This window comes from Lissotriton vulgaris, chromosome 5 (assembly GCF_964263255.1).
Source record: "Lissotriton vulgaris chromosome 5, aLisVul1.2, whole genome shotgun sequence".
Taxonomy (NCBI): Eukaryota; Metazoa; Chordata; class Amphibia; order Caudata; family Salamandridae; genus Lissotriton; species Lissotriton vulgaris.
In genome coordinates this window covers 1,880,613,082-1,880,638,631 of record NC_141693.1, presented here as the reverse complement: position 1 = coordinate 1,880,638,631, position 25,550 = coordinate 1,880,613,082, and the positions used below count along the sequence as shown (strand labels likewise).

Genomic DNA, 25,550 nt, shown 5'->3' with positions numbered 1-25,550 from the left:
GACCCTCAGTTTAGCGTACTTACTTTAGTTTTGGCGCGGTCGCGGGGCAGGTTGGGGTCCGAGTCTCTCACCAGCCGTTGCTCACAGTGTAGTAAGAGCTGGAACCGCCATTAGTAGTGTGTTTTTGCCTGCGCGCGCAACCACGGTGACGTGGCTGGAACGGCGCATGCGCAGGGGATTCAGGCTAGTCTCTCGCTTCCGAGGATTAGCATTTGTAACTGGCACATGCGCTTCAAGTTTCTGGCAGCTCAGCCAGCAAGTTATTACGCGATTGGGGTATTATTGGCGATTTTTGAGTTGAATTAGGCTGTGAAATTGGCGGGGTCCTGAGCTGTTAGTTTGGCATCCGTTTTGTTGGCAATTTAGTTGAAAAATTAAATAATTAATTAATAGAAGGGAGAGAGTAAGAATGAATTCCTATTTCTGAATAACAAAAACGCACGCACCCCAGTTCTTTACACATTGCCAAAAATCCACAAGGACATCGAACGACCGCCTGGAAGACCTATACTCTCAGGCTGCGGATCGGTTGTAGAACCCCTAGGCAAATACATAGATTTCTTCATCCGTGACTTGGTTCAAGACACTGCCACCTATGTAAAAGATACCACACACCTCATCAATCTAATCGAATCACACCCGTTTAATCCAGTCAGTGAAATCCTGGTGACATTAGACATCGAATCACTCTACACCAACATCCCGCAGGACAAAGGAATTAATGTAATAAAGAAACATCTAAACAACCGCCCGGCACCACACCAAGTCCCTACAGAATTCATAATAAACCTTCTGGAAATAGCCCTAACCAAGAACCATTTCTTATTCAAAGATACTTACTATAGACAACGTAAGGGAACTTCCATGGGGGCTATTTTTGCCCCCAACTTCGCGATTCTTTTTGTGGACGACATGGAGACGAACGTCATCCTCAACACTACAAATCCCTTCCGCAACCAAATAAAAACATGGCACAGGTACATCGATGATGTCCTGATGATCTGGAGTGGGGATGAGGAATCACTTAACAATTTCTGTACTTGGTTGAACTCGAATCAAACAGACTTGAGATTCACCTACTCATACAATAGACACCAAATTGACTACCTAGACGTGACCATCAAATGCGAAGAGAACAAATTATACACCACACTGTTCCGAAAACCAACGGAACGTAACACTCTCTTACAATACCAAAGTGCACACCCCAGGGCTCTGAGGGATGGATTACCCTACGGTCAATTTCTGAGAATTAGAAGAAATTGTAAGTACAAAAATGATTTCTTCACCGAAGCAGAAGTTCTGTGCAAAAAACTAACTGCTAGAGGGTATCCAAGAAAACTGGTGAGAAGGGCCATGAAAAGGGCCTGGTACACACATAGAGAATACTTGTTGGAACCCCACCCCAAAAAAACTCTATCCAAGATCACTTGTGTTACCACTTTTAATACAGCTAGTAATAAACTAACCAAAATGATAAAAAAACATTGGAATGTCCTAGACCCTCTTGAACTAAACACTGGGCTCCCCTTATTTTCTTTCAAAAGAGGCCGTAACTTAAAGGACCATCTTGTGAGAGCTAGCCTCCCAACCAGCCAGAATACAATTGAAACACGACTGAATATGCCACGTGTGTTAGGGCATTTTAAATGTAATAAGTGCATGGCATGTGAATTCACCACCAACACGAAAATATTCGAGTATGGGAGTTGTAAACACACTTTAAATTTTTTCACAAACTGTAATTCAAAAAATGTTATCTACTGTATTGAGTGCCCATGCAAATTGCTCTACATTGGACAGACGACTCAACAGATAAAAACAAGGATATCCCAACACAGAAGCAGGATCCGATGTAAAGTGACAACGGCGCCCTTGGTTGAACACTTCATCGAACTCGGTCACACTGAAAATGACCTGAAATGGCAAGTCATAGACAAAGTAGTGCCAAGCACCAGAGGTGGCAATCACCAGACAATTCTAAATCGACTGGAGTGTAAATGGATTTTCTACTGTAAAACCATCGAAAATGGACTCAACTCACTTGACGAATGGAATATGTGCATCTGAACCACATCTAAAAATGTTTTTCTGTCCCTTGTCTGAATCCATACTAAATAATGTGTTCTTCTGACATAAGCAGCATGTTATTTCTCTTCTAATATAATTGCTACAATAAGATTATAGGAAGATAACAGTTTGTTTTTCTGAAAAATGTTACACGAAGTACAATGTGATGTGTTTATAATATTCCAAAAATGTCACATAATTCTCCTCCTAATTCTTGAATTATCTTGGCAGAAATGTCATATGATTCTCCCTTCTATTAATTAATTATTTAATTTTTCAACTAAATTGCCAACAAAACGGATGCCAAACTAACAGCTCAGGACCCCGCCAATTTCACAGCCTAATTCAACTCAAAAATCGCCAATAATACCCCAATCCCGTAATAACTTGCTGGCTGAGCTGCCAGAAACTTGAAGCGCATGTGCCAGTTACAAATGCTAATCCTCGGAAGCGAGAGACTAGCCTGAATCCCCTGCGCATGCGCCGTTCCAGCCACGTCACCGTGGTTGCGCGCGCAGGCAAAAACACACTACTAATGGCGGTTCCAGCTCTCACTACACTGTGAGCAACGGCTGGTGAGAGACTCGGACCCCAACCTGCCCCGCGACCGCGCCAAAACTAAAGTAAGAACGCTAAACTGAGGGTCTCCTAGTCGCAGATTGTAATATAATGCTTAACGAAATAGTAAATACGTTATGTTATAGTTTCAGGCGCCAAATATTCATCAAATGCAGAGCGACGAACGCGCTTTAGCTGACCCCCTTCCAGCTTTAAATACCGCCTAAATCAAACGTAAGTGTACGCTCTGTAACGATGTTGCTTTAGAGCTCCCCATTAATTAACATGGGTAAACAGTACAATTCTTTCGTTTTTACCGATTACTTGCCCTTATAGTTTTTAGGCGCCGGTAATTGAACTTTTCATACCGAGGATAAGGAACACACATTTTCCCTCGCGCTGCTACAACAATTAAGTAAGTTCACCCGTGCCCCTCACGCTACCCAATGTTATGGTTAGTTGTGCACTACCACAGAAAAGCAGCCCATAACCATTAACTATCTTGTTTTTTTGGAAAACAGTCCATGTAGGACCCTCGTCTAAACTAAAGTGACAGAGCGCTACTTGGATTACCTAATTGAGAGAAGATTGTCTTCAATTAATGTGTAAGTTCCTTCATTCTGCAATACTGAACCCCCCCTTTTTTAAAAATAATGACCAATTCGCTTCTAATAAGAAGCATTATTAACTGACACTGCCCTTTTACCTCCAAGTATAACCTAGATTTTAAATTTGCAAGTTTCAGTAATGAACAGCCAATTCTCTGTGAAACTAATTACAGTTTATACCATTACTAGATTCTCTCCAGTAAGCAACCATCAACTAAAGTATACAAATATCATCCTTGTCTGAAAATGCCTTGGCAAGGTAATAATAATAATTAAAAATCCATTCATTAAATGATTATAATGAATTTCTGCATGCATCCAAATAAACAAATAAGCCCCTAAACATAGCCCTTTTGGCTACACATATATGTTGCACTCTAAGGTGAGGAATTTATGTACCTTCACCCTGCTAATAGAATTGAATGCACATGTGATGGAACACAAACATGTGCATGTTATATCACTAATCTCGGGGAGCACAATGACTGCAAGCCCAAATAAATAAATATGTAGGTATAAAATTGTGTAACTAAAATACCAACTTTTACAGTTTCAGGAAGCTCATCAGTCCTGATGATGATCTAAAGTTACATAGATCGAAACGCCGTCGACATACCCAAGGATTTCTACTCTCTCTATTGTATATAATTGTTTTTTAACCTTGTTTGTTGTTGTGTGACAGTCCGTTCACTTTGTTCACTTTTGTCACGTCCTGCACCATACTATTCACCTGAGCACCTGAAAATACAGTATAAGTACAAGTATTTATGTATATTCAAAAAAAGAAAAGATTAAATAAATAACTGTTTCTACCTATACCTACAGCTTTTGCTCCTTAGCGTTTATTGAATACTCGCTACCCACTCTTGTCCTCCCGGACCTAATCAGGCCAAAAACAGAACCACTGTATTTGAAAAAGCAAGAGGTACTAGTGGCCATTAAAGAAAGTGCACAAGGCAAGGCACCAGGTCCCGACTGCATCCCAATCGATGTTTATAAGGCTAAGTTGGATCTGTGGGCCCCTTTGCTCACGAACGTTCTAAATAAGGCAAATCAGTGTGGGTTCATTTCTACTTGGCCCGATGCCATAGTGGTCCCAATCTTCAAGAAAGGTAATAGAAATGACCCCACCTGTTATAGGCCAATCTCTCTTTTGGATGCCTTTATGAAAGTGGCCGGCAGAATAATCTTGAACAGTATTCAATTCTGGGACGAGGAACACCATGTCATCTCTAAGTTGCAATATGGGTTTAGAACAGGGAAAGGGACGATCGAACAATGTTTAAACCTCTCTCTACTCATCTCCAAATATACTCAGGCAAATGCGGAAAACTTTATATCACCTTTATCGATCTTAGCTCCGCATTTGACTGTGTTGACCACGAGCTCCTCTGGCTAACACTTTGTGATATTGGCATTGACAATCAAATCATCACCTTTATAAAAGAACTATACAAGGATGCAGGTGCCAGAGTGAGGTTCGGTCAACAAGGAGAATGCTCAGATAAATTCCCCATACTGACAGGGGTTAGACAAGGTTGCATATTAGCACCGTTGTTATTTACCTTTTATATTAATTCCATCGGGCAACATCTAACAGACTCATCATATGACTACCCTTCTATAAACGGGTCCCCGGTGCCCATCCTATTATACACTGACGAAGCGGCACTAATGTCACGAACAAGACTCGGACTACAGAGGGCAGTGAAAAAATTTACGGGCTTCATGAGGGACAGAGGCTTAAGGGTGAATATTTCTAAAACTTACACCAGGCCCTGTGCAGCAAAATTAAGGAGGGTTCCCTGCCCCATATTCTTAGAAGACCAACGAATCGAAACAGCTGAGAGGTTTTGTTATTTGGGAGTAATGTTCGATAGGCGGGGTGGCTGGCAGGCTGCAATAGCAGCCAGGAAGTTGGCTTTTAGCCGGACCATAGGTGCCCTAAGAAATTTTTCTGTAAAAATTGGCGGTAAACTTGTCAAAGAATTAATACATATATATATATAAAGGCAAAGTGTGTATCTATAGCCATGTATGGTGCAGGTTTATGGGGAAATCGAGAGCCCCCAGACCTTACAATGTTGTGTAAACCAGTTTATCCGTTACCTACTGGGTGTACCAAAATCTACATCGACTTACACGACACATATTGAATCGGGGGTCACCTATATTAGCGATATCATTAGGATGTCCCCTATCCTGTTATGGCATAAGGTTTGGGTTACGGAAGAAACCAAGCTGAACAGAGACCTAATCAGCGACTGCCTGACACTGGATGGGGCAGCTAATATCAACTGGTTATCCTATGTGAGAAACTTGTTCATCGAAATAGGTCATCCAGAGTTCTTTGACAAGCCTACCACCTTAGAAGGGGTTACTAGATCCTCACTGAAAAAGATGGTGGCCACTCACTTTGATACCATCAGATGGAATTATGAAAAATCAAAAAATACTGTGCCCTTGTCCTGGCCCAGAGCCCCTACTCTCGCATGTTGTTGACACGCTTCAGATTGGGCATCTTTTTTCGTATGGTCACTCTACCAACTAGTAATGATTGGTCTGCTGCCAAGTTAATTTGCCCCTGTGACAAGAGTTCATCCCAATCGAACATTCACTTCGCGTTATTTTGCAGATTTTACATGAATCCCAGAAAGAAGTTTTTGTTACCAATCCTTAAATCCTGGAGGATCCGTACATGTAGATCAGCATTCGGGAAACTTCTACAATTAGGAGATGAACATGTAATTTATGCTGTCTCGTGTTTTTTAAAAGCTGTCATAAAAGTTAGAAGTTCCCTGTAACTGGCTCTGTTTGATAAAACACTATTAATGTAATTGTACTGTTTTTTAATACTTTTTAGAGGACCGAAGACGGTTTCTTTTTAGCTATCAATCAAGCCTATTTTGTATAGTATAGACTGTACTTTGTCTATTTTTAAAAAAAAATTGTGTAAAAATGTGATTTTATGCTTTTATGATTTTAATTCAAAAATCGAATAAAGCTTGTTTGAAATTGAAATTAGAATTAAAAAATCTACTTCACATGTCTATGGAAGTGTCTTCCCATTGTGTTTTTGTGGTTTGAGAGTCTGCCATTTATTGCAGTATTATCCTTCTACCTGTGTTTGGGACTCTTGTGTAACATGCACCCGTCACTTTCTCTTGTAACACACTGTTTTCTACCTCTTACTTTTGTTTGTTTTCGATACCTGCACAAGTGCCACCAGTGCCTACGTAGCGTTTGTTCTTGTGCTTGAGTGTCCTCCATATATTGCAGTGTTATACCTCTGTTTATTTTATACGCTTTTGTAACCTGCACACGTCACTTTTTCCTCCTGCAATGCACCATTTGCTACCTCTTGTATTTTGTTGGCTCACGATTGTCATTTTTCCTTCATTTAATGTAACGTTTGCTTTTGTTTTTTGCTCACTTGTAATGTTCTCATGTATCAGTTCTGTTCCTATTGTGAAGCGCTCTGACACCTTCGGGTAAAGTCAGCGCTATATAAAAACGCATAAACAAATAAATAAATCTCATCCTTTGAATGAGGGGGTCTTCCCAGGTCAAACAGGATTACTTTAGAAGCCATCCCAGAGTCATTGGATGATCATCCAACTACCTTAGAAGTCATTTACACGTCATCAGACATCTTCAAGCTCTTGAAGTCATCAGCAAGCTGCAAAGGCTCAGCCTGATGATTTGAGGATGACTTGAAAATGAGTATCTGATGACTTTAGTAAGTGTCATTATTCGTGATGATTTAAGGATGACTTGAAAATTAGTATCTGCTGACTTCAGAAGGTGTCATTATTCCTGATGATCTGAGGATGACTTGTAAATGACTCTCCGATAACTTAGCAAGATGACATTGTTCCTGATGACTTTGGGGTGATTTGAAAATAAGCATCTGAATACTTCAAAGTTTTTGTGTTTTCAATAAGATGTTTTTGCGTTTGGTGATTTTAACAGGAATTGCTTGTCTATTTAAAGAGCACGTCCACCACTTTGGTTTCAGTTTTCCAGAAAAATGCAAACTGTTGGATAATTGCACAATGAATTGCAGATAAACGTCTGACCTCCTGCAGCTGGGAGCCCCAAAACCCAAACACACCCTAAACCCCCAAATTAACCCTTGCACCTCAAAACCCAAACACCCTGAACCCCAATATTAACCCTTGCACCCCAAAACCCAAACTCACCCTAAACCCTAAAATTAACCCTGGCACCCCAAAACCCAAAACACCCTGAACCCCCAAATTAACCCTTGCACCCCAAAACCCAAACACACCCTGAACCCACAAATTAACCCTTGCACCCCAAAACCCAAACACACCCTGAACCCCAATATTAGCCCTTGCACCCCAAAACCCAAACACACCCTAAACCCTAAAATTATCCCTGGCACCCCAAAACCCAAACACACCCTGAACCCCAATATTAAATGTAGAAGAAGGAAGTTTATTCAGGCAAAACAGCTTAGACAACCACAGATCCCAAAGGTCCCACTTGAAGTGCCCAACTCCCAGATATAGACAGTTGAAGTTGCAGTAGGCAGCCGCTTAGCTTATATTTGATAAGAGTTACTGAATAAGATTCAATAAAAATTATGCTAGTTTGTTTGCTCAAATTTAAATATGACACCTTGGTAAAAAAATACAGTCTTAGAATTTAAAAGCAGTTCTTCACAGGAGTTTCAACACATTTTTTTTTTAAAAGGCACAGCCGCTGGTGCAATCAATAAACACAAATAAATATAAACACCTTATGAGAACAGTGAACGCTGTTTGCCAGAGAAGAAAAAAAATAATTATCTTCTTGAAAAGTTCTTCTTCTTTGGATTCTTCTTCTTTATAAATCCCACATCGTCGCCAAGAATGTGAAGTAATCACATAGTCAGGAAATGTAGAAGAAGGAAGTTTATTCAGGCAAAACAGCTTAGACAACCACAGATCCCAAAGGTCCCACTTGAAGTGCCCAACTCCCAGATACAGAATGTACAAAGAGATAAGAATCATAATTCTAAAAGGAATGTTAAAGGAGAATACACATGGAATACTACACCTTGCACCCCAAAACCCAAACTCACCCTAAACCCTAAAATTAACCCTGGCACCTCAAAACCCAAACACACCATGAACCCCCAAATTAACCCTTGCATGCCAAAACCCAAACACACCCTAAACTCTAAAATTAACCCTGGCACCCCAAAACCCAAACACACCCTAAACCCTAAAATTAACTCTGGCACCCCAAAACCCAAACACACTCTGAACCCCCAAATTAACCCTTGCATCCCAAACACACCCTAAACCCTAAAATTAACCATGGCACCCCAATACCCAAACACACCCTGAACCCCCAAATTAACCCTTGCACCCCAAAACCCAAACACACCCTGAACCCCCAAATTAACCCTTGCACCCAAAACTCAAACACCGTAAACCCTAAGATTAACCCTTGCACCCCAAAACCCAAACACACCCTAAACCCTAAAATTAACCCTGGCACCCCAAAACCCAAACACACCCTGAACTCCCAAATTAACCCTTGCACCCCAAAACCCAATCACACCCTGATCGCCAATATAAAATTAAGCCTGACACCCCAAAACCCAAACACACCCTGAACCACCAAATTAACCCTTGCACCCCAAACCCAAAAATTAACCCTGGCACCCCAAAACCCAAACACACCCTGAACCCCCAAATTAACCCTTGCACACCAAACCCAAACACACCCTAAACCCTAAAATTACACCTGGCCCCACAAACCCACCCTCAACCCGAAAATGACCATGTACGCCCTAAAATCCAAAAGCCCTACAAACCCCCAAACTGTTTATGAATGCGGAATGCCGGGAGGCGCTGCTGTGATTGCAAATGATACTTTCTGTACCCCCAGACTGCACTTCCTTCATAGAGTATTTCCATAAACACATAGGGGCAGATTTACAAGCCCCTTGCGCCACTTTTGCGTCACTTTTAACATGGGAAAAGTGACGCTAAAGTGGCGCAAGGTTCTTGTAAATCTGCCTCATAGTTTAGTGGAATCCAATTGTTAGACTCATTAAACAACTGCGGACAGACCTTCTCATGGCCCGAGATATAGGTCTTGCAAAGGAAAACAAGCTTTGTCGTCATGGTGACTGCCGAATTCACCCCATCACAATACTAAAATATATTTTTTAAAAGCACAGCTGCCTCGAACACAATGCCAAAATCACCTACTGTAAACCATCAGTCTGCCGGCTGGCTGGGACTCGAACCGCAGGTCCTCAATGGAGAGCAGCTCTCTCACCTTTGCATATACCTGAAGCCGGAGGATTCCTCTTGCAAAAGCCTCCGCACATCCGGGAGCGCCGGAAGTTACGTCATTGTTCTGCGGCAAGATCGAAGACCGCCGTGAGTGCAATGGAAAAGGGACAGATGGATTGGCATCGGTCTCTTTATTTTTCCAACTCCACTTCCTTCATCGATTCCAGCGTATACTCAGGTAAGTGCTGCAGCTGCTCCCAGGGGGTAGATGTTAGTCCATCGGGGCAAGCTCCACGCTATATCTGCACGCGCCCATCCTGGGTCAGAGCCCCCATGCATAGCGCTGCCTTTCTTAAACAAGCACTGGCGTTGCCAATAGGTTTCGCATTTGGAAAGTTGGAGCTATTGGTTTTGTAAATGACATTTTATATTTATATATTGTTGTTGACATTGCCAATAACGAATATAAAATGTCATTTACAAAACCAATAGCCCCAACTGTCCAAATGCGAAACCTATTGGCAACGCCAGTGCTTGTTAATTTAGTCTGTGATTTATTTTCCTCTTGGGCATTTTAAATATTGAGCCAATTGTTGGGGACTTCCTCGATTAGGTGGATAGAAGGCTACGAGTGACAAGGGGAGGCGAGCATCACTTGACCAGAGCATGGGGAGCAGTGAAACGCACGCGCTGCAACTCACCTAGCTCGACACCAAAAGACACTGCGATCTGATTTACAGCCACAAAGAGTGCCTGTACTAGCTTCACCAGAAGAGTAACATGCAAGACAATGCAACATAGTAGCATGACAGAGGACACAGACAAGAACCATCAGTTTTTGGGGGGCGGGCGGGAAATCCAATAGAATCAGAAGGCTATCCTGTTAGATTGAATCCACTGGGGGTGGCGAGGGCAGACTATGGGAAGGTGGGGGGAGGAAGGTGTTCCCAGAAAGTAAAGTGAGCACTGAGAGGGGTAGAGGGGGGAGGACGAGGGGGTTAGGACACAAACATCTGAGCCCTGGAGGAAATTCCTGTTATCCAATCACAGCCTGATCTAATTCCTCAGTATGGATAATAAAATGTACGTGCCCGTGTCAGTGAGAAAAACAGCACGGGCAAAGAAACCGACTGAGGACAAAAACGCCAACAATACACTGAATATTTAATTTGCTTGCAGAACAGTACTTTTCTTGTTAAAAGCTGCTCATGATTTGCACATGGGGGTCTCTGTCTGACAGGTCATGGTGGGTGAGCCGCTGAGCTGGAATACAGCCTCGAATGGCTGAGACTTTTGAAAAGATTACACCCATCACTTAGGAGTTTTCCTCCAAACAGCATGTTTTAAGCGGAGTGGGTCCTGTAGGGTTTCAGACCTGGCAATAATTAAAAAACAGACAACGATTCCCAGGAGCTCTATATATACACCCACCCCTCTAACTTTACTAGGAAAAGCACTGATCCATTTCCAAACTAATTACTGAAAAACCCTTAAGGTTTTTAATGCAGCGCCTAGAGTCCCCCACGGATGATTAGCCGCGCTTTACACATCCTGTTAAAATTTCATTAAAGCAATGCAATTATCATTTACATTTTACTTAATCTTGCATTGTCCAGGAGTATTTGCTTTTTTTTTTTTTTACAAAAGGTTGCGTCCCTGTATTGCTGTTCACTAAGCATATGACTCTTTCAGTACATACTTTGAACTGAATAGCCTCTTTGCGTCTGAGTGAATTCAGGTGGTAGGTGGGCGTTTACGGGCCACGATGGAGAGCTCTCGGGGTGGAGGCAGAAAGCAGTGCACGTTTCCCACAGTGCTTAATACAGCTGTGCAAACTACATGCCCATTCCATATGCGATGGCTGCCTACGTGCCACTCGTATTGGTGGGAAAGTGTGAGATAGGAAATTTCAGAAAGGTGTGCGAAAAAAAAGGTACATATGTCTAACAGTGCGAGACACTAAAGAAGAAAAGTGGTACAAATGGGTGAGTCTGCAACACTCCAAATGCCACCACCCCTTTCACAGACATTAGCAGAGTTTAATACATGGTCTCATTTTCACAATATAAACATTTTCAGTGATAAGTATTCACAACAAAATCACAGTGGTTATTCATTTGCCTGATACAACTTACAGAAAGTGGCAAAGCCAATCGGCCTGGCTTGTTTTATGCAAATGCTTGTTGTAGTGTGATATGAGCAATACGGGAAAGGTCACACCGATGAATTCAAATGGACTGGTCAGGATTTTAGTTGACATGGTTTTCAGCCATACTCTAAATTACATAGGCCAAGTCTCTTGTACAAGATTCCTAACATAAACACAATTTTCGTACAATTAAAAAGGTGGTTGAAAAACAAAATACAAACACGTGTAACTGGTCACTGAATTTCGCACTAAAGGAGAGGCTAGTAGAGGTCATTGAAACAAACCAGCAAGTGACACTGTGGGAGGACCCCTGCCAGCCGGATCAGGGAGGACAAGAGTACCCCGTGAGGAGGGGGCGTCGAAAACAAAGAGGAGGGAGGAGCAGCGAGGACAAAGAGTAGCACTAGACATGAAACAGAAGAGATAGGGGGAGGCACAGAGGTGTTTGAAGTCTTATCGCCGCTCCAACCTATATCACCTGTTTTCAAATGCCTCGCACTCCCTCTAGGACCAGTTCTCCTAATGGAGGCGGGGCGGGAGGCTTCCTGTCATTGTGATGCGAGGCACATTAACATCGTTCAAGGGCAGCCGGGGGGGGCTATGTCTGATAGCTGTTTAGGGTAGTGAAAAGAGATGTAACCACCCAAACACATCCCTTGTGCCTAAGTAGACAAAAGAACTATTACAACACTGATACAATTGATCAAGTACACCGTCCTCAACAAAGTGCTACAAATAAAGGCACGTTTTGTCTCGCCGTCGCATACGTTAAGCATCAAGCCTTTGTTGACCCCACAAGTCCGGGCAGCAGATAGATGGTTTATATGTGACGGGGGCCCCTCCCGGAAACACCCGGTCTCCCAGTAACGGACCGAGCGCATGCACGACGATATTAAAGTTCCACAATCACACCAGCTGTGTATTGAAAGCCTAAACGAGTCACTACAAAATATTCAGCGTGGAAATAAAATAAATATTATAAGCCAATAAAAAGTGAAAATCACGAATATAACAAGATTTATATGGCAGCGAAGTAAATAATGGGCTCGCTGTAGCTGGTAGTGCAATACGGCAAGCAGTGACATTAGGGTTTTAGGAACTGCTGCAACTGAAAAATATAACCACTAACTTGCTAGAAGCAGCGAATTGGAGCCTTCTTAAATGGGAGATGCGCGGAGGGAAGCCGGATGGGGGCGGGAGAGCCTGGTGGGGGGACGGGAATGCGAGATTGAGGGGAGGAGAAGTCGGATTGGGGCTGGAGAATAGGGAGAGGAGATGCGCGTTGATGGGGGCGGGAGAGCCTGGTGGGGGGGCGGGAATGCATGCGAGGGGTGAAGTGTGGCAGGCATATGCGCGGATGGGGGCGGGAGAGCCTGGTGGGGGCAGGCGGATTAGGGAGATGCTTGTGTGGTCACGTGACCCGCTTTTGTGGTCACGTGACCTCACATGCACTGTAAAGAAACTGCAGTGGTTTCACTAGTTCGATCAAGCCCTTGAATTTTCGCCTATTCCATTCGCAAGCGAATGGTAATAGGCGAAACCTAAAAAGAGCAGCATCGATCCTCCGCTCTCGGTCCCAGCTGCTCAATTTCCGTCCCAGACCAGCGTCCTCATTTTTTGGAAAGCACGAGTTTTCATTAAGGGGCCAAATTCAGACGTAGCTCCCTGCATGTGTGTGCTTCGTACGTGTTATAATGAATGCCTGTGTTGCAATGTGTGTGCATTATGTGTGTTTGATGTTTGTCTGTATCAGCCTGCCTGCTTGTTTAATATGCACCTTTTGTGTTTGAGCATGTGTATTTTTGTGTATGTGTGACGTAGGGCGTGCCTGTGTAAGTTGTGGAAAATTGCATAACGCCTAAATAATGTGTTTTACAGCAAGTTCTTCGCCATAAGGAAAAATAAATCACTGCTCGCGTATTGTAGGTCCAATGTTGGTTCCAAGTGCACCTACGTGTATTCTAGATTCTCGACCAAATGGAACAGTTTTCGATCAACTGAAAAGTTGTCAATCAAAGAAAGCTAAACGCATTTATTTATGTGAATACTGTATATTGTTGAGCATTACTTGTGTCCTTGCAACTTGTAGTGAGCTTTCATTACTAAATGAATGTGTGCTCTATTGTTGAATCCTGGTCACGTTCCCCAAGTTGTGTAGTGTGCAGAGCAGCACATCTTCTAAAACACTGGTAGTTTTCATGGATGCGTTTCAAAGCATAAGGATAAATGCATCAAATAACTTAGCCGTTGTAATGCTGGTTCCTTATTTTGTTTGCTATTTGTGTAATTGAAAGGGCTGGTTGCCTGTGGCGATTTGAGGTTTACCCCCTATTTAGGAAACGTAGTCAGACGCATTCCAACATCTTGCAATATCTACTTTCGCAAAACTGGCTATCATTCTGGTTTCGTTCCATGTGCATGCAATGTTTTAACATGTTTGTATATATTATTAAGACAGGGCCAATTACGTATTCCCTGTTTGCGCTAATTTACCTTGGCCGCTAAGATCTCTGTAAAAAAGAAGCCGGTCTTGTTACATCTGCCACTATCGATCACAGCCATATATTATCCAGTTACAACCTGACCTACTGCTAAAGTATTGAGGCAGAGGGATCGAGCCCTAAGATAAATCGCATTAATATTTCCTATTCCATCCTATTGGGTTTCAATCATGGCCAAGCGGCACTCGGCCCCAGGAGCCTGCGTGTCCTGGTGGCGGTGTTTACACAGCGGCTGAGACGCGGTAAATCATCTACCTGCCTTAATGGAGGATTATGTACTACCTCGAGCTGGGGTCTCGACGGGAGCTGCGCAGGCAGCATTTCCAACCAAGCATCCTGGCCCAATGCTTTTCTCTCTCTCCTTCTCTCGCCTTCTCTCTCTCGCTTCTAGCATTCAACTACCTCGGATCATGTGTTAAATATTTATACGGTGAAAGCACACACAAGTTGCAGTAACGCGTGCCTTCCCCATTGATTGAGATCTTATAAGAGGTTTCCCCATGCCCTCTTCTCGTTTGAACTGCGGGTACTGCATGTGTCAACGAGGTATGGGATCCCTTCATGTTAAATTGCATCTCTTACCAAACTTCCAAACACTTCTGGCAAAACACTTATAGGGTCCCAGAGGGGAGACCTATTGGCTATGCCAATGCTTTTGCTTTATGTATTTGCCATTGTAATGTTTTTTTGTTTCATTTATAAAGCAATTACATATTGCACAATTAACGTACAATACTACTAGCAAAGCTAATACCTTTAGCTTAATAAAAGGTGAAACCTATTGCATTTTTAACGCTTGTCCTTTCATGTTGGGGTGCCGGTGGGCAGAGGGTTGCAGGCATCTGACTCCCTATGCATCTGTGGGGATAGGTAACTTTCCCGTCACAAACCCCTGTGTGAAAGTTCACTTATTGATAGTTCTTCTATTTCTCTCACAATGCCTCTACTTTGCTATTACTATTTGCCCTGAGTAGCAAGACCTAAGCATACACTCTGGCTCTCCAAAAATAAAGTTGATTATTAGGTAATTTCCTCAATGGCCTTCAGTGCATGCCCAAACACTTCTTTGTAGTCCAACATCCAGGCATATTAGATAGAAATTGCACCAGGTCAGTGTACTTTTTGGGGTGCTTTTCTCCAATTAAATCTGTTTGATATGCTTTGTATTTTACCTCTGAAACTTAAACCACGCACAAACTAATTCCTGATTTTTATATCTAGCAGGACATAATCATGGTTTCATTCAATGTCCTGTTTTTCACTTGCGATCATTCTGTGTGTGTTCGAAAAGATGGTGACTTCCTGCTTTTGGACAATCCCGGGGAAGTTCTTTGTAAATGGCTGGTCGAAAATCTAGATGAAGCTGGTCGGCTAATCACCGAAGGGAGAGTTTTTAAAGCTATGATTCTGTTCCAATCATCTGGTAAGCACAATAAGTAAACCTTTATAATAAGTTTGCAACTGCAGGATAACGGTACAAATTACCAACCTGTTTCAGTACAAACCTACATTTGTGATTAATTAATCCAATAATGGACAGTAAAAATGAACATGCATGTCCCCACATATGCCTTGGATTGCTCGCCAGAGACAAATGTAGCACTTATGAAAAGGACTGAAACGTTTAGCTTGTGGCACTACTATAAGGCAGCCATTTTTGGATAAACTATTTTATTTAGGCAACTTTTTTCAGGAGGTTCAAGTTCAGGCTTACCATGTGTACTGTCTATTAAGGAAAACTTACTTACTTGGTTATGGATAGATTGTACATTTGTCCTTTATTATCAATACCTCTTGATTTAAATATAATGGCTAGAGCGTGAATATATATTGCAAGTGGTCAATGTGTTTTTATCTGTTTTGAAGTTTATATGTAAATATATATTTTTTTTCTCTTGCTTTTTTTTTTTAGTGAAGAAACAGTGTCTAATGATTCAGGATATTTTTCAAGAGCTAATTGCAAGCTATTCTGCCACAACAGAGGGTCTAAAACAGGTGTTACTTCAAAGGGCACTGGAGGAAAAGCAGATGTTAATGGACTGTGGCAATCGGGGAAGCGCTGGTAGACTTAAGAGGGGGTTACGCGAACTACAAGAGGAAGAAATTGCAGAGAAAAGATGCAAGGACAAAACAGCCAAGCAGAGTGGACTGGATTATATAAGAGTTGGTAACAAAGCTCATGCTGAAAGCACAACTTCTCAGCCTGGTGATGCAAGTTTGCGGATGAGTTTGCAGAAACTTGAAAACCTGGCCCTTTTAGCAGGGATGGCTAGTGTCCTTCATCAAAAATCCACAACTAAAAATGACGCATTAGACCGTGAAAATGAACCTGTCTTGGGAGTCCCCGCTTAAATCCAAATATCAAGGACAAATACATGCCTCCCTTTCACCACGTCATCCTAGAGCATGGGTACTCATAGTACGGCCCGCGGGCCAGGGGCGGCCCGGCAAGCCTTCCCTGGCGGCCCACGGACCTTGCAGACATCCTACCAATGTATTTTCTTTTCTTTTAAAGATTGTCTGCTGCAGCGCGACTCTGAGAGTCTCTGCTGCTCTGTGGGGGCCAGGGTCGGGCGATTCTCACCTAGCCAGAGTGGAGCTGCAGGGGCCTAAGATGAGGTGGAATACAACAAAGCCTCATTAGCATTCAAATGGCCTTTAACGACCTGAGAAGTGCTTGGGTGCGGCTGTGTGTGTCAGGAAGCTGTCTCATCCGGGGCTGACACACAGGCAGGGTGAGGTGACAGAGGGAGGTCGAGGGACATAGGCAGAGGGAGGGATGGAAAGAGAGGGAGACAGAGGGAGAGAAGGAAAGGAAGGGAGAGGGGAGAGGGAAAGGGATGGAGAGGGACACAGAGAAAGGGAGACACGGAGGGCGGCGACAAAGGACGATGGAGGGAGTGAGGGTGACTGAGGGAGTGAGGGTGACTGAGGGAGTGAGGGTGACGGAGGGAGTGAGGGTGACGGAGGGAGTGTGGGCGAGGGAGTGTGGGCGAGGGAGTGTGGGCGAGGGAGTGTGAGAGAGAGAGAGACGGAGGGAGTGAGAGAGAGGGAGTGAGAGAGAGAGAGGGAGTGAGAGAGAGAGAGGGAGTGAGAGAGAGAGAGAGGGGGAGTGAGAGAGAGGGAGTGAGGGAGGGAGTGAGAGTGAGGGAGGGAGTGGGAGGGAGAGAGAGGGAGGGAGGGCGGGAGGGAGATAGGGATCAAGGGAGGGAGAGAGGGATGGAGGGAGAGAGCAAGGGATTGGGAGAGTGAGGTAGTGAGGGATGGAGAGAAAGAGGGAGCGAGGGAGGGAGATAGATGTGTGTATGCCGGGTGTGGTGGCGCAGTCGAAGAAGGCATCCGCTGCAGGGACCTGTGATCAACCTCATGGTCATAGGTTTTTTTTGTTGATCTAGCCCCGCCCCCTCCCCCACTGACCTCGCCCCCACCGGTGCGGCCCTCTGAAACAAACCACACTGTAAATTTGGCCCCCGAGAGAAAGTTTGTGAGTACCCATGTCCTAGAGTAATCAACACTCTTTCTGAAAATATAATGGGGCCATTCTGATGTAATCAATAGCCATCCTGAAGCTGTCATAGGATCATCCAGGAATAATCCACACTCATCCAGAAATTGTCATGGGATCATTCCAGAGTAATCCACTTACATCCTGGAGCGGTTATAGGATCATCCTGGAATAATTGACAGTCATCCTTAAATTAGCTAGAACCCATCCTGGAAAAATTCTCACTCATCCTGAAGTTGTCAATTAGTATTCGTGGAGTTGTAAAAGGTAATCACTCCCTGCCAGTAGAAGTCATCAGAACACCATCCTACTGTAGTTTTTGTGATGAGTCTAGGTTCGTCATCACATTTACATTTTTCGTCCTACAGGCATACTTCAGGATGGCTTGGGATGACTTCCCCAGATAATTGCAGGAATAGCCTGACTGTAATCATCAGATGACTCCAGGATGATCTTCCTTTTTGACATGGGTTTATAACGTCCGACGTTAATAATACACCGCATCTGGTACCAATTTACGGCAGGTTTGCAACACTTACACTTTCAGACCTACAGTAGCTATGCGCCAGATAATGCACGATGCTGCAGCATTTCACAAGTACAGTTTTACACGACAACTTGAGACTTTCACTTGTACCAGCCTCTTTGTAATGCTTCTGAACCTAGCCTGGAAGACCACACAAGCGTTTCACACTCGACTCGGATCATGAAATGTACAGTACAATGTACCGTTCAAAAAGAGCAGCGGTTTAACGTCAGGCGGAAAACTCCCCTCTAGAACTTTTTAAAGCTCAGGCTCGTGTGGTACACCTATGCATTTAAGGGTCATGAAATGTTCAGTCAGTGTATCTTTCTGAAAAGTTATTTTCGTAGCCTTCGCAGGTGGGTAACATTATGGGTGTGGTCCTACTGTTGAACGCGAGGGTAACTTGCCTTACCTTGGGCTCTCGCCCGAGGGGGTTCCACCAGAGCCACTTTTACTGCGGTAACGAAATGGTGCACAGCCAGCCCCGCGGCAACACCACCAAAGGTGGGTTTGGGGAACTGTGCTTTACTGGGCGGGGCGGGACATGCCTGGACGATGGAGCGCAAAGAGCAACTCATGCGTCAATGTAAAAAGCCGCCATTCTGTATAGTGTGAAAACGAGAATCTCGTAATGTATTAGCACTTTGAAACCGCAGTTGTGGCAGAATACGTTTACAAAGTACAGCCTAACAGTACGAATGATGTAGACAGCGTGTGCACTACAAAGTATGTTTTATTATTGGAATGCATTATTTAAATTATAATTTCATATCCAGAAAATAAAGTACAAATTAAATCAGTAAAACCTTTTGATTTTGCCTCATTTCGCAAGTTTTTACTTGGGATTCAACGAATATTTACCATTATTAAAATGGACAACTCATTCGCCTGCCTGTGGCCGAGGTACCTCGTCCTTTCTTTATGTCTGGTACCGCTTTTTAGCGAGTCGCTCGGTCTATCGGTGTCGATTCTGTCCTGATCTGCTCCGGAAACGCTCTCTCTGTGACTGTCTCGCAGTGTTTCTTGTGCGTCCGCCATCTTCGAACTGGGTGTCGCGTATAGTTGCAATCATTTGCCACAACGTGGATGCTAAAATGAAAAGAGCGGCGTGCTCGCTATGTGTCATCCGGTGTAGGGCTTCTCTTTGATGTTTTTGCTAAATAAATGTTTCTTGTGTTCGTACTTCTGCCGATCAGTTTGTAATTTGGTTGTAAGTGTGTCCCGGTCCAATACATTTAACCGGATGTTTTTATCTCTTTGACGACTATAGATGTAGTACTCTAAAACTAAGCACGTATATCAACCTACCTGTCAATCTTAGATTAACTGAAAAGGAGAGCCTTTTTAGAAAACTCCTAAAGACATGGGTGTACCAACAACCAAACACCTCTGTATTGGCAGCCATCTAGTTCCATTTTTTTCATCACGCACCATCTTCCACGTACCCACTGCACGCAAGCCTAGCGCCAAGATGCTCCTTTCGGAGCGAATGTCTGCGCTCTATAAATACACACAAATATCAAATAAATATCAAATTCGAAATTTGTAGCATTTCACCCCCACGGGCAGAGGCAGGTCGTTTGTTTTATTAGTCTTTTTTATTTTATGACTTTGTATCTCATGGAGGAGCTTTGCGAAGGACGTGCAGGATTATGGGAATATGCAAGTGGATTATGGGAAGAAATATGTTCTTAACTGAGCTATAAAACGTCCACCTCAGATAATTTTTGTACACAGTGTAATCGTTAGCATTATTAGTTCGTAAGGCATACGCGGACTCCGCCCCTCCGATGTTAGGATGGCCGAGCGGTGTAAGTCGCCGGACTACAGAGCTGCTTCTTCGTACCAGCTGGGAGTTCTGATCTCCTATAGGAGGCGTGGGTTCAAATCCCACTTCTGTCAATATACTTTTTATTGTGTCATATTTATATTTTTCTGTAATCGATACCTCCAGTTTACTTCCCACAGTACATCATGCGACATGCATAGGAGTATGGGCGTAGCATGCTCCTTCATAGCTCCGTCATAACTTATGTATAAGGTTACATGCAGACTGATATTACAGCAATAAGGAACACACACCATGTACGCATTGGGGTCACGTGGTAATTATGTGAATTGATGCTGACTAAAGAAGCTATTACTCGTTTTTGTACCTACATATGATTTGATGTATTATTTCAGATAAAAAGTCCCCTGAGGAAGAGCAGTTGGCTCGAAATGCATCGGGCATAATGATTGAATGAATGGAGTCGCTTTGAATGCTTGTGATTGTGAATCTTGGAATCAAGAAACACGCATCAGACTCCTTACGGAGACACATATTGCATATAAGGATAAAGGCTTGCAGAAGCAGCTGGGGTACCATATAGTAATTTGCACTTCACAGAATGTGTCCATACAGGTTACTGCTGTTTTGGTGAGCAAGACTCTGGAATTTAGAATTCTTAAGACCATAGCAGATAAAAGAGGGAGGTTATAAAGGTTTGAAATATGTTTTGGTGCATTATACGGCCCTAATATTGATGACCCCACTATGTTTGATTTTGTATGCTTGGAGTTACTAGACTGGCAGGGTGAACATGTAATTATGGGTGACTTTAATTGTGTAGTCGAATATGCTATTGACTCCACTAGCCGAGGGTCCACTTCCAAAATGGCGAAGTTGAGAGCTTCAATCCTGGAATTAGGGCGGCAGCATGGCTTAAAGGATGCATGGCGTTCCCTATTCCCTATCCCGGGATATACATACTACTCGGCCCCACCCCAACAGTACTCCAGGATTGACATGGCATGAGTCTCAGATAGCACACTGACTATTTCGGGGCTTTCAAGCGGGAACATCTGGAGGGGCGCATTGCGAATGCCCTAAATGTGTGATGCATGTAGCCGACATGTTGCATATGTTCATTACCTGCCCTGAACTAGTAATATTCTGGCAGAAGATATAATTCGCTATTAAGCTCCGACTAGGGCGTGAATAAACTTTCTCGACAACTGAGAAGATGATGGGCTATAAAGAGGACAGTTGTGGCTATAGATCCATCATTGCATTAATGTTAGTAGTAGCCCGACTTGCAATAGCCAGAGTCTGAATTTCACCCAAGACTCCCTCAGGCGCCGAGTGGAGGGCCATTGTCAGCGAAACGTGTGAAAGAGAGAAGGCTCTAGCTAGAGCTTGGGGAATGAGAGCCATGCAAAGGTTTGACTCTGGGGTTGCTTGGAGGACACATAGTGTACAGGCACAATTAGGATTCTGTATTTTTAATTTGTCTTTTTCTTACTGCTCAGAGAAGCTATGTTTGTTTTGTACAGTATTCGCGATTTTGCCTGGTATGAACCCGAATTCAGCGATTCATGCTGTTATCCTTAATTCCTGCTCCCATTTTCTGCTACTGTGAATTGTTATTGTGAATCAGAATATGTTGATGTACCTTTTTATTGACAAATACATTTTTTTAAAAGATATTTCAACGACTATGAGTGACGCTATGAAGACCAGGAAAACATATAAATATCAGAAATGACACCTATTTCAGAAACAAGACACTGTAAGAAGTTGTTAAAACTGCTGGAAATCACCAGAAACTGAAGCATCTGGTGCACATCTAAGCTGGTCATACTGTTAAACAAAACACGGACTCAGATCGGCACTACTCTCATTGACAGTGCACGCCGCACCACTGCAAATAAAAAACGTTTCTGTAAATTTCAGCAGTCAGTTATTGTAATAGGATCAGTGTATATGTTGCAAAAACCGGTGCAGTGTGCCTGCCACTTGCTCACTCAAGTACAGAAAATAGCACGAATGCTATAGTGGGAGAAAAAAAGAGAAGGAGGCAGATGAGGACTGTTTTCCAAATTGGGTTTCTCACTTGCAAGCACACATCATTGTTCACTGGGGTACTAAATGTTGCCAAGATGCAGACTCTACTACTGAAATTTTGAGCTGGTGTTCCCATTTAATTTCTTCTGCTTTGACAAACGTAAATTAAAAAGCTGTACTGTTGGACCTGGCCCATTTTGGCAGGTTCACCCCGAAACTTTTTGCTTTTTCCTAGCCTGTTTCTGTGACCTGGTGTTGGTGATTTTAGGCCTCCTCGCACTTTTTCACTATGGTACAGTGTAAAGTGCGTGAGCTATGTGTGTGTGGTGAGAGTGACCTGCCCTCCCATAGGAATGAATGGGGAATATGTATGCCCATGGTAGTTCCTGATGTGTGGGGAGTGCAGGGTCGTGTTTGGTATGTGCGAACTTGTGAGATTGAATGCTGGGCAATGATATATTCGGCATGATTGTGTCTAGTGTGGAAGTGCCACTTCTAGAAGTTGGCATATTTGTGTAATTTGTGTCTGGTGTGTGATTTGCTGAAGCTGGCTGGTGAGCCTGTCTCCAAGAGTCTGGGTGGGTCTGCCCCGGTGGAGAATGGAGTGATTAGCATGCTGATGTGAGGGGAGGGGTGCACCTGGGCCTGAATAGGGCTGGGCTTTCCCCACACAATGCTGGCTCCACCCCCTGTGGTGCGTCTGATGTCCCCACCCTGGCCAGTGAAAGGAGTTCCCTATAACCAGTTGTAGCTGGTTCTCACATTGCCTGCACCCTGCTAGACAAAGGATTTTACTGTATAAAAAGGGGCTGTGTCCCCTTACAAAATGTTCTTGTTTCTGACTTGAATCCTGCCAGGGGCGTGCTGCTGCTTGGGCCCAGGAGAAGGCTTGCCTCCCTGGCCCTGCCCAGCCCCTGGATACCTGATGGACTGCTGAGGTACTGGACTCTGGAAACCTTTTCCTGGGGTCCCCTGCTGGATGCTGGGACCCCTTTGCTATGGGAGTCTTTGCCTTGGGGGCTTGATGGACTCTCCCCCCTTAGCACCTGGGAGCGCTTTATTTTTACTTGGACCTTGGTTTGTGCTTGAAGCTGCTGTATACTGCTGAGATCGTGGGCTGCTTGTGTGCCCCTAGGACAGAGCCTCTGCTGTTTGACCCGTGTGGCTCGCTGGCTGCTCTCTAAATGTGGGTGTACTTGTAAAGTGCACTGTGACTCCAAGGAGTATCCTGGCGCTGAAGTCAGCTGGGGAACCCGTCCTGGTTTTCTCTGTGAGATGGTCCCTTTCTGGGTATCTCCAAGGTGAAACCAGGCATCCCCGGCGTCTGTGGGGAGGCCGTTGTAGAGATGCGGCAAGTTAATGCCCAGAGTTGCCGAGTGTGTTCCCTTGTTAGAGTAGGCACTGAGGCGAGAATTATCGAGTCCGTTTGACCCTGGTCCACGACCCTGCCGTGTCGGGGATTGAACCCTGGTCCCGGGCCGTTCTCTGCTTACGGGTCTGCCGCCTCTAACCAGTGAGCCACACCACTCCACTCCTAACCACTCCTAACCAGATCGAGAGTGCCGCGTTCATAATTGCTGCCAGCCCTGGGAACCTGACGAGGGCCGAGATCTCTCTCACCGGCCCCCGACTCTGTGCCTAAGATTCAGCCTTCAACCACCCCTCTCAGCCGTACCTCGAGCTGCACGCCCGAGGCCGGGATTCCAGAAGCGTACGGCCGTCCAGATCTCTTCACCGGCATCACCGCACCGGCTCGAGGGCTCCGCTTCAGCATCGAAGGAGCTGCGCCCGGATTGGCCGACGGAGAGGAGCACCCTCAGCAGCACCGTCAGAGCCGTGCTGCGATTGGTCCGCAGGCCGGCGCGTCATTGGCCATCTAGCACGCTGATTGGAGCCCGCAGCGCCGCGTCATAGTTAGCTCGCGCCCTGATAGGCTGCTGGGCTGACTCGTGCCCCGATTGGCTGGTGCAGCGTGAGCCCCCACGAAGGATCGTCGGAGCGGGACTGGGTGAATAGGAGAGCGCTGCCCTCGCCGAAGAGCCGCACGGAGGAGAGTCGCCCCAGGAGCCGCGGCCGCACAGGGAAGTTGGTGAGTGCGGGCACCTTGGCTCAGGGGCATTGCTTGTGTTCCAGTCCCCTGTGAGGGACTCCAACGGCGGCCGCATTCTTGCTGAGAGCCCCGAGCGGCTCAAGCTGCACCTTTGTTTTGCGAGTCCCGAGAGGCTCGTGGGGGCAATTTGTTTGCAAGCCCAGAAAGGCTCTAGAGGGCACATATGTGTTTAGAGCCTTGAGGCTCCCATGAGAACGGGGGCATGATTGTCTAGAGAGCTTGTATGGCTCCAACATGTGGCGCAATTTGCTTGAAGGGCTACTGAGAGCCCATGCCGCAGTTTTGTTATTTCCCAGCTGCCCATCAATTAGTGGGAAGCTGCACCGTTTAGGCCCTGACTGGCGCTGCTTTGGCAGCGCGGCCTGACATTCTGGACACAGGGCTTTTTGAGTCCCCTTGTTGGATGGCCAGTTGGCCAGGGGGCTGGTATGTGATTTCTGCGCAATGTGGTTTTACTATGTTTTTGATAGTAATTGCCTAAGGGGATGTTTGCGCAATGTGATTATGAGGTTATTTTGCCTATGTAGGTTTATGCTAGTGAGAGTTTATTTCACTACATGAGTTACGGCCCTAATGTGAGTTATGCTTAGGGGTGGAGTCTAATGTGTTTAGACTAGTGAGAGATTGCCTACTGTAGTTTTTACTGGTTAGGCCCACATGTGAGTTATGCGTAATGTGCTAAGCCATTATGCCTGTGACACCTCTGAATGTGTTTTATGCATTATGTGTCTTACCTACACCTCTGAATGTTTTTAAGCATCATGTGTTTTCCTGTGCTGCACCTCTGAATGTGTTTTGATGTGTCATGTGCCTTGTTCTTACACCGCTGAATGTATGTTTATACATCATGTGTCTTTCCTACACCTCTGAATGTTCTATGCATCATGTGTGAAACTTCTGATTGTTATATGTTCAAAAGTGCTATTTCTAACAGTATTTCTAGTTCTAAAAGTGTTGATTCTGACAGTGGCCCTGTCCTGTAAATAATCCCTTGTGAATATTGCCAGTGCCAGTAGGCACAATGTATATTGTGTGATTACTATCTGACGTGTTTTGACAATACAAAAGTTATTTTTATATAACCTTGTGTGGAGTTCCTTTTGTGGTGTGCCTAGAATGTTGTTGCTGTTGTGTGCGTGCGCAAATGCTTTACACATTGCCTCCGGGATAAGCCTGTCTGCTCGTGCCAAGCTACCAAGGGGGTGAGCAGGGGTTATCTTGGCGTGTGACTCCCTTGCCCTGACTAGAATGGTGGTTCCTGCCTGGCTTTGGCGTCAGCCTTAGCCAACCAGAAATAGCCAGTTCTAACATGTACCTAATCGCTTTCTTGAATGCTCGGCTATGAATCTGGCCAATCAAAAGAACAAAGGGGCATCAATTTTTTTAAGAGCACCAGTAGATTTAAAAGTTAAAATGATGTTAACTTCTATGGTCAACTAC

General features: G+C 44.4%; 2 protein-coding genes across 10 annotated transcripts in view; one reads left to right on the top strand and one right to left on the bottom strand.

The window, feature by feature from the left end:
• LOC147717616 (uncharacterized) overlaps positions 1 to 9,641 on the bottom strand; it is a 392,319-nt gene extending 382,678 nt beyond the window's left edge. For 3 of the 7 annotated variants that reach the window (XM_086924397.1, XM_086924405.1, XM_086924402.1), the window contains exon 1: positions 9,467 to 9,614. The gene's annotated coding sequence lies outside the window, so the exon portion shown is untranslated. Of the gene's footprint in view, positions 1 to 9,462 lie in introns of all 7 variants that reach the window. The other 4 variants (XM_086924400.1, XM_086924404.1, XM_086924399.1 and 1 more) reach the window with 2 other exon arrangements.
• Positions 9,623 to 16,897, top strand: LOC147717615 (uncharacterized). Of its 3 annotated transcripts, none has more exons than XM_086924406.1 (3): positions 9,623 to 9,731; positions 15,365 to 15,566; positions 16,056 to 16,897. In XM_086924406.1, exons 2-3 carry the CDS (start codon positions 15,377 to 15,379, stop codon positions 16,493 to 16,495), a joined length of 630 nt encoding a protein of 209 aa, XP_086780532.1. In that variant the 5' UTR covers positions 9,623 to 9,731; positions 15,365 to 15,376; the 3' UTR covers positions 16,496 to 16,897. The 3 variants fall into 3 exon arrangements, with proteins under 3 accessions (XP_086780532.1, XP_086780533.1, XP_086780534.1); XM_086924407.1 differs by having other exon boundaries at positions 9,628 to 9,731; positions 15,368 to 15,566; XM_086924408.1 differs by lacking the exon at positions 15,365 to 15,566 and having other exon boundaries at positions 9,629 to 9,731.
• Positions 16,898 to 25,550: the final 8,653 nt, after the last annotated feature.

Coding starts and splice junctions, on each gene's coding strand:
- LOC147717615 (XM_086924406.1), top strand. CDS start 15,377: ATGGTTTCATTCAATGTCCTGTTTTTCACTTGCGATCATTCTGTGTGT. Junction 15,567..16,055: donor GATTCTGTTCCAATCATCTG/GTAAGCACAATA, acceptor TTTTTTTTTTAG/TGAAGAAACAGTGTCTAATG.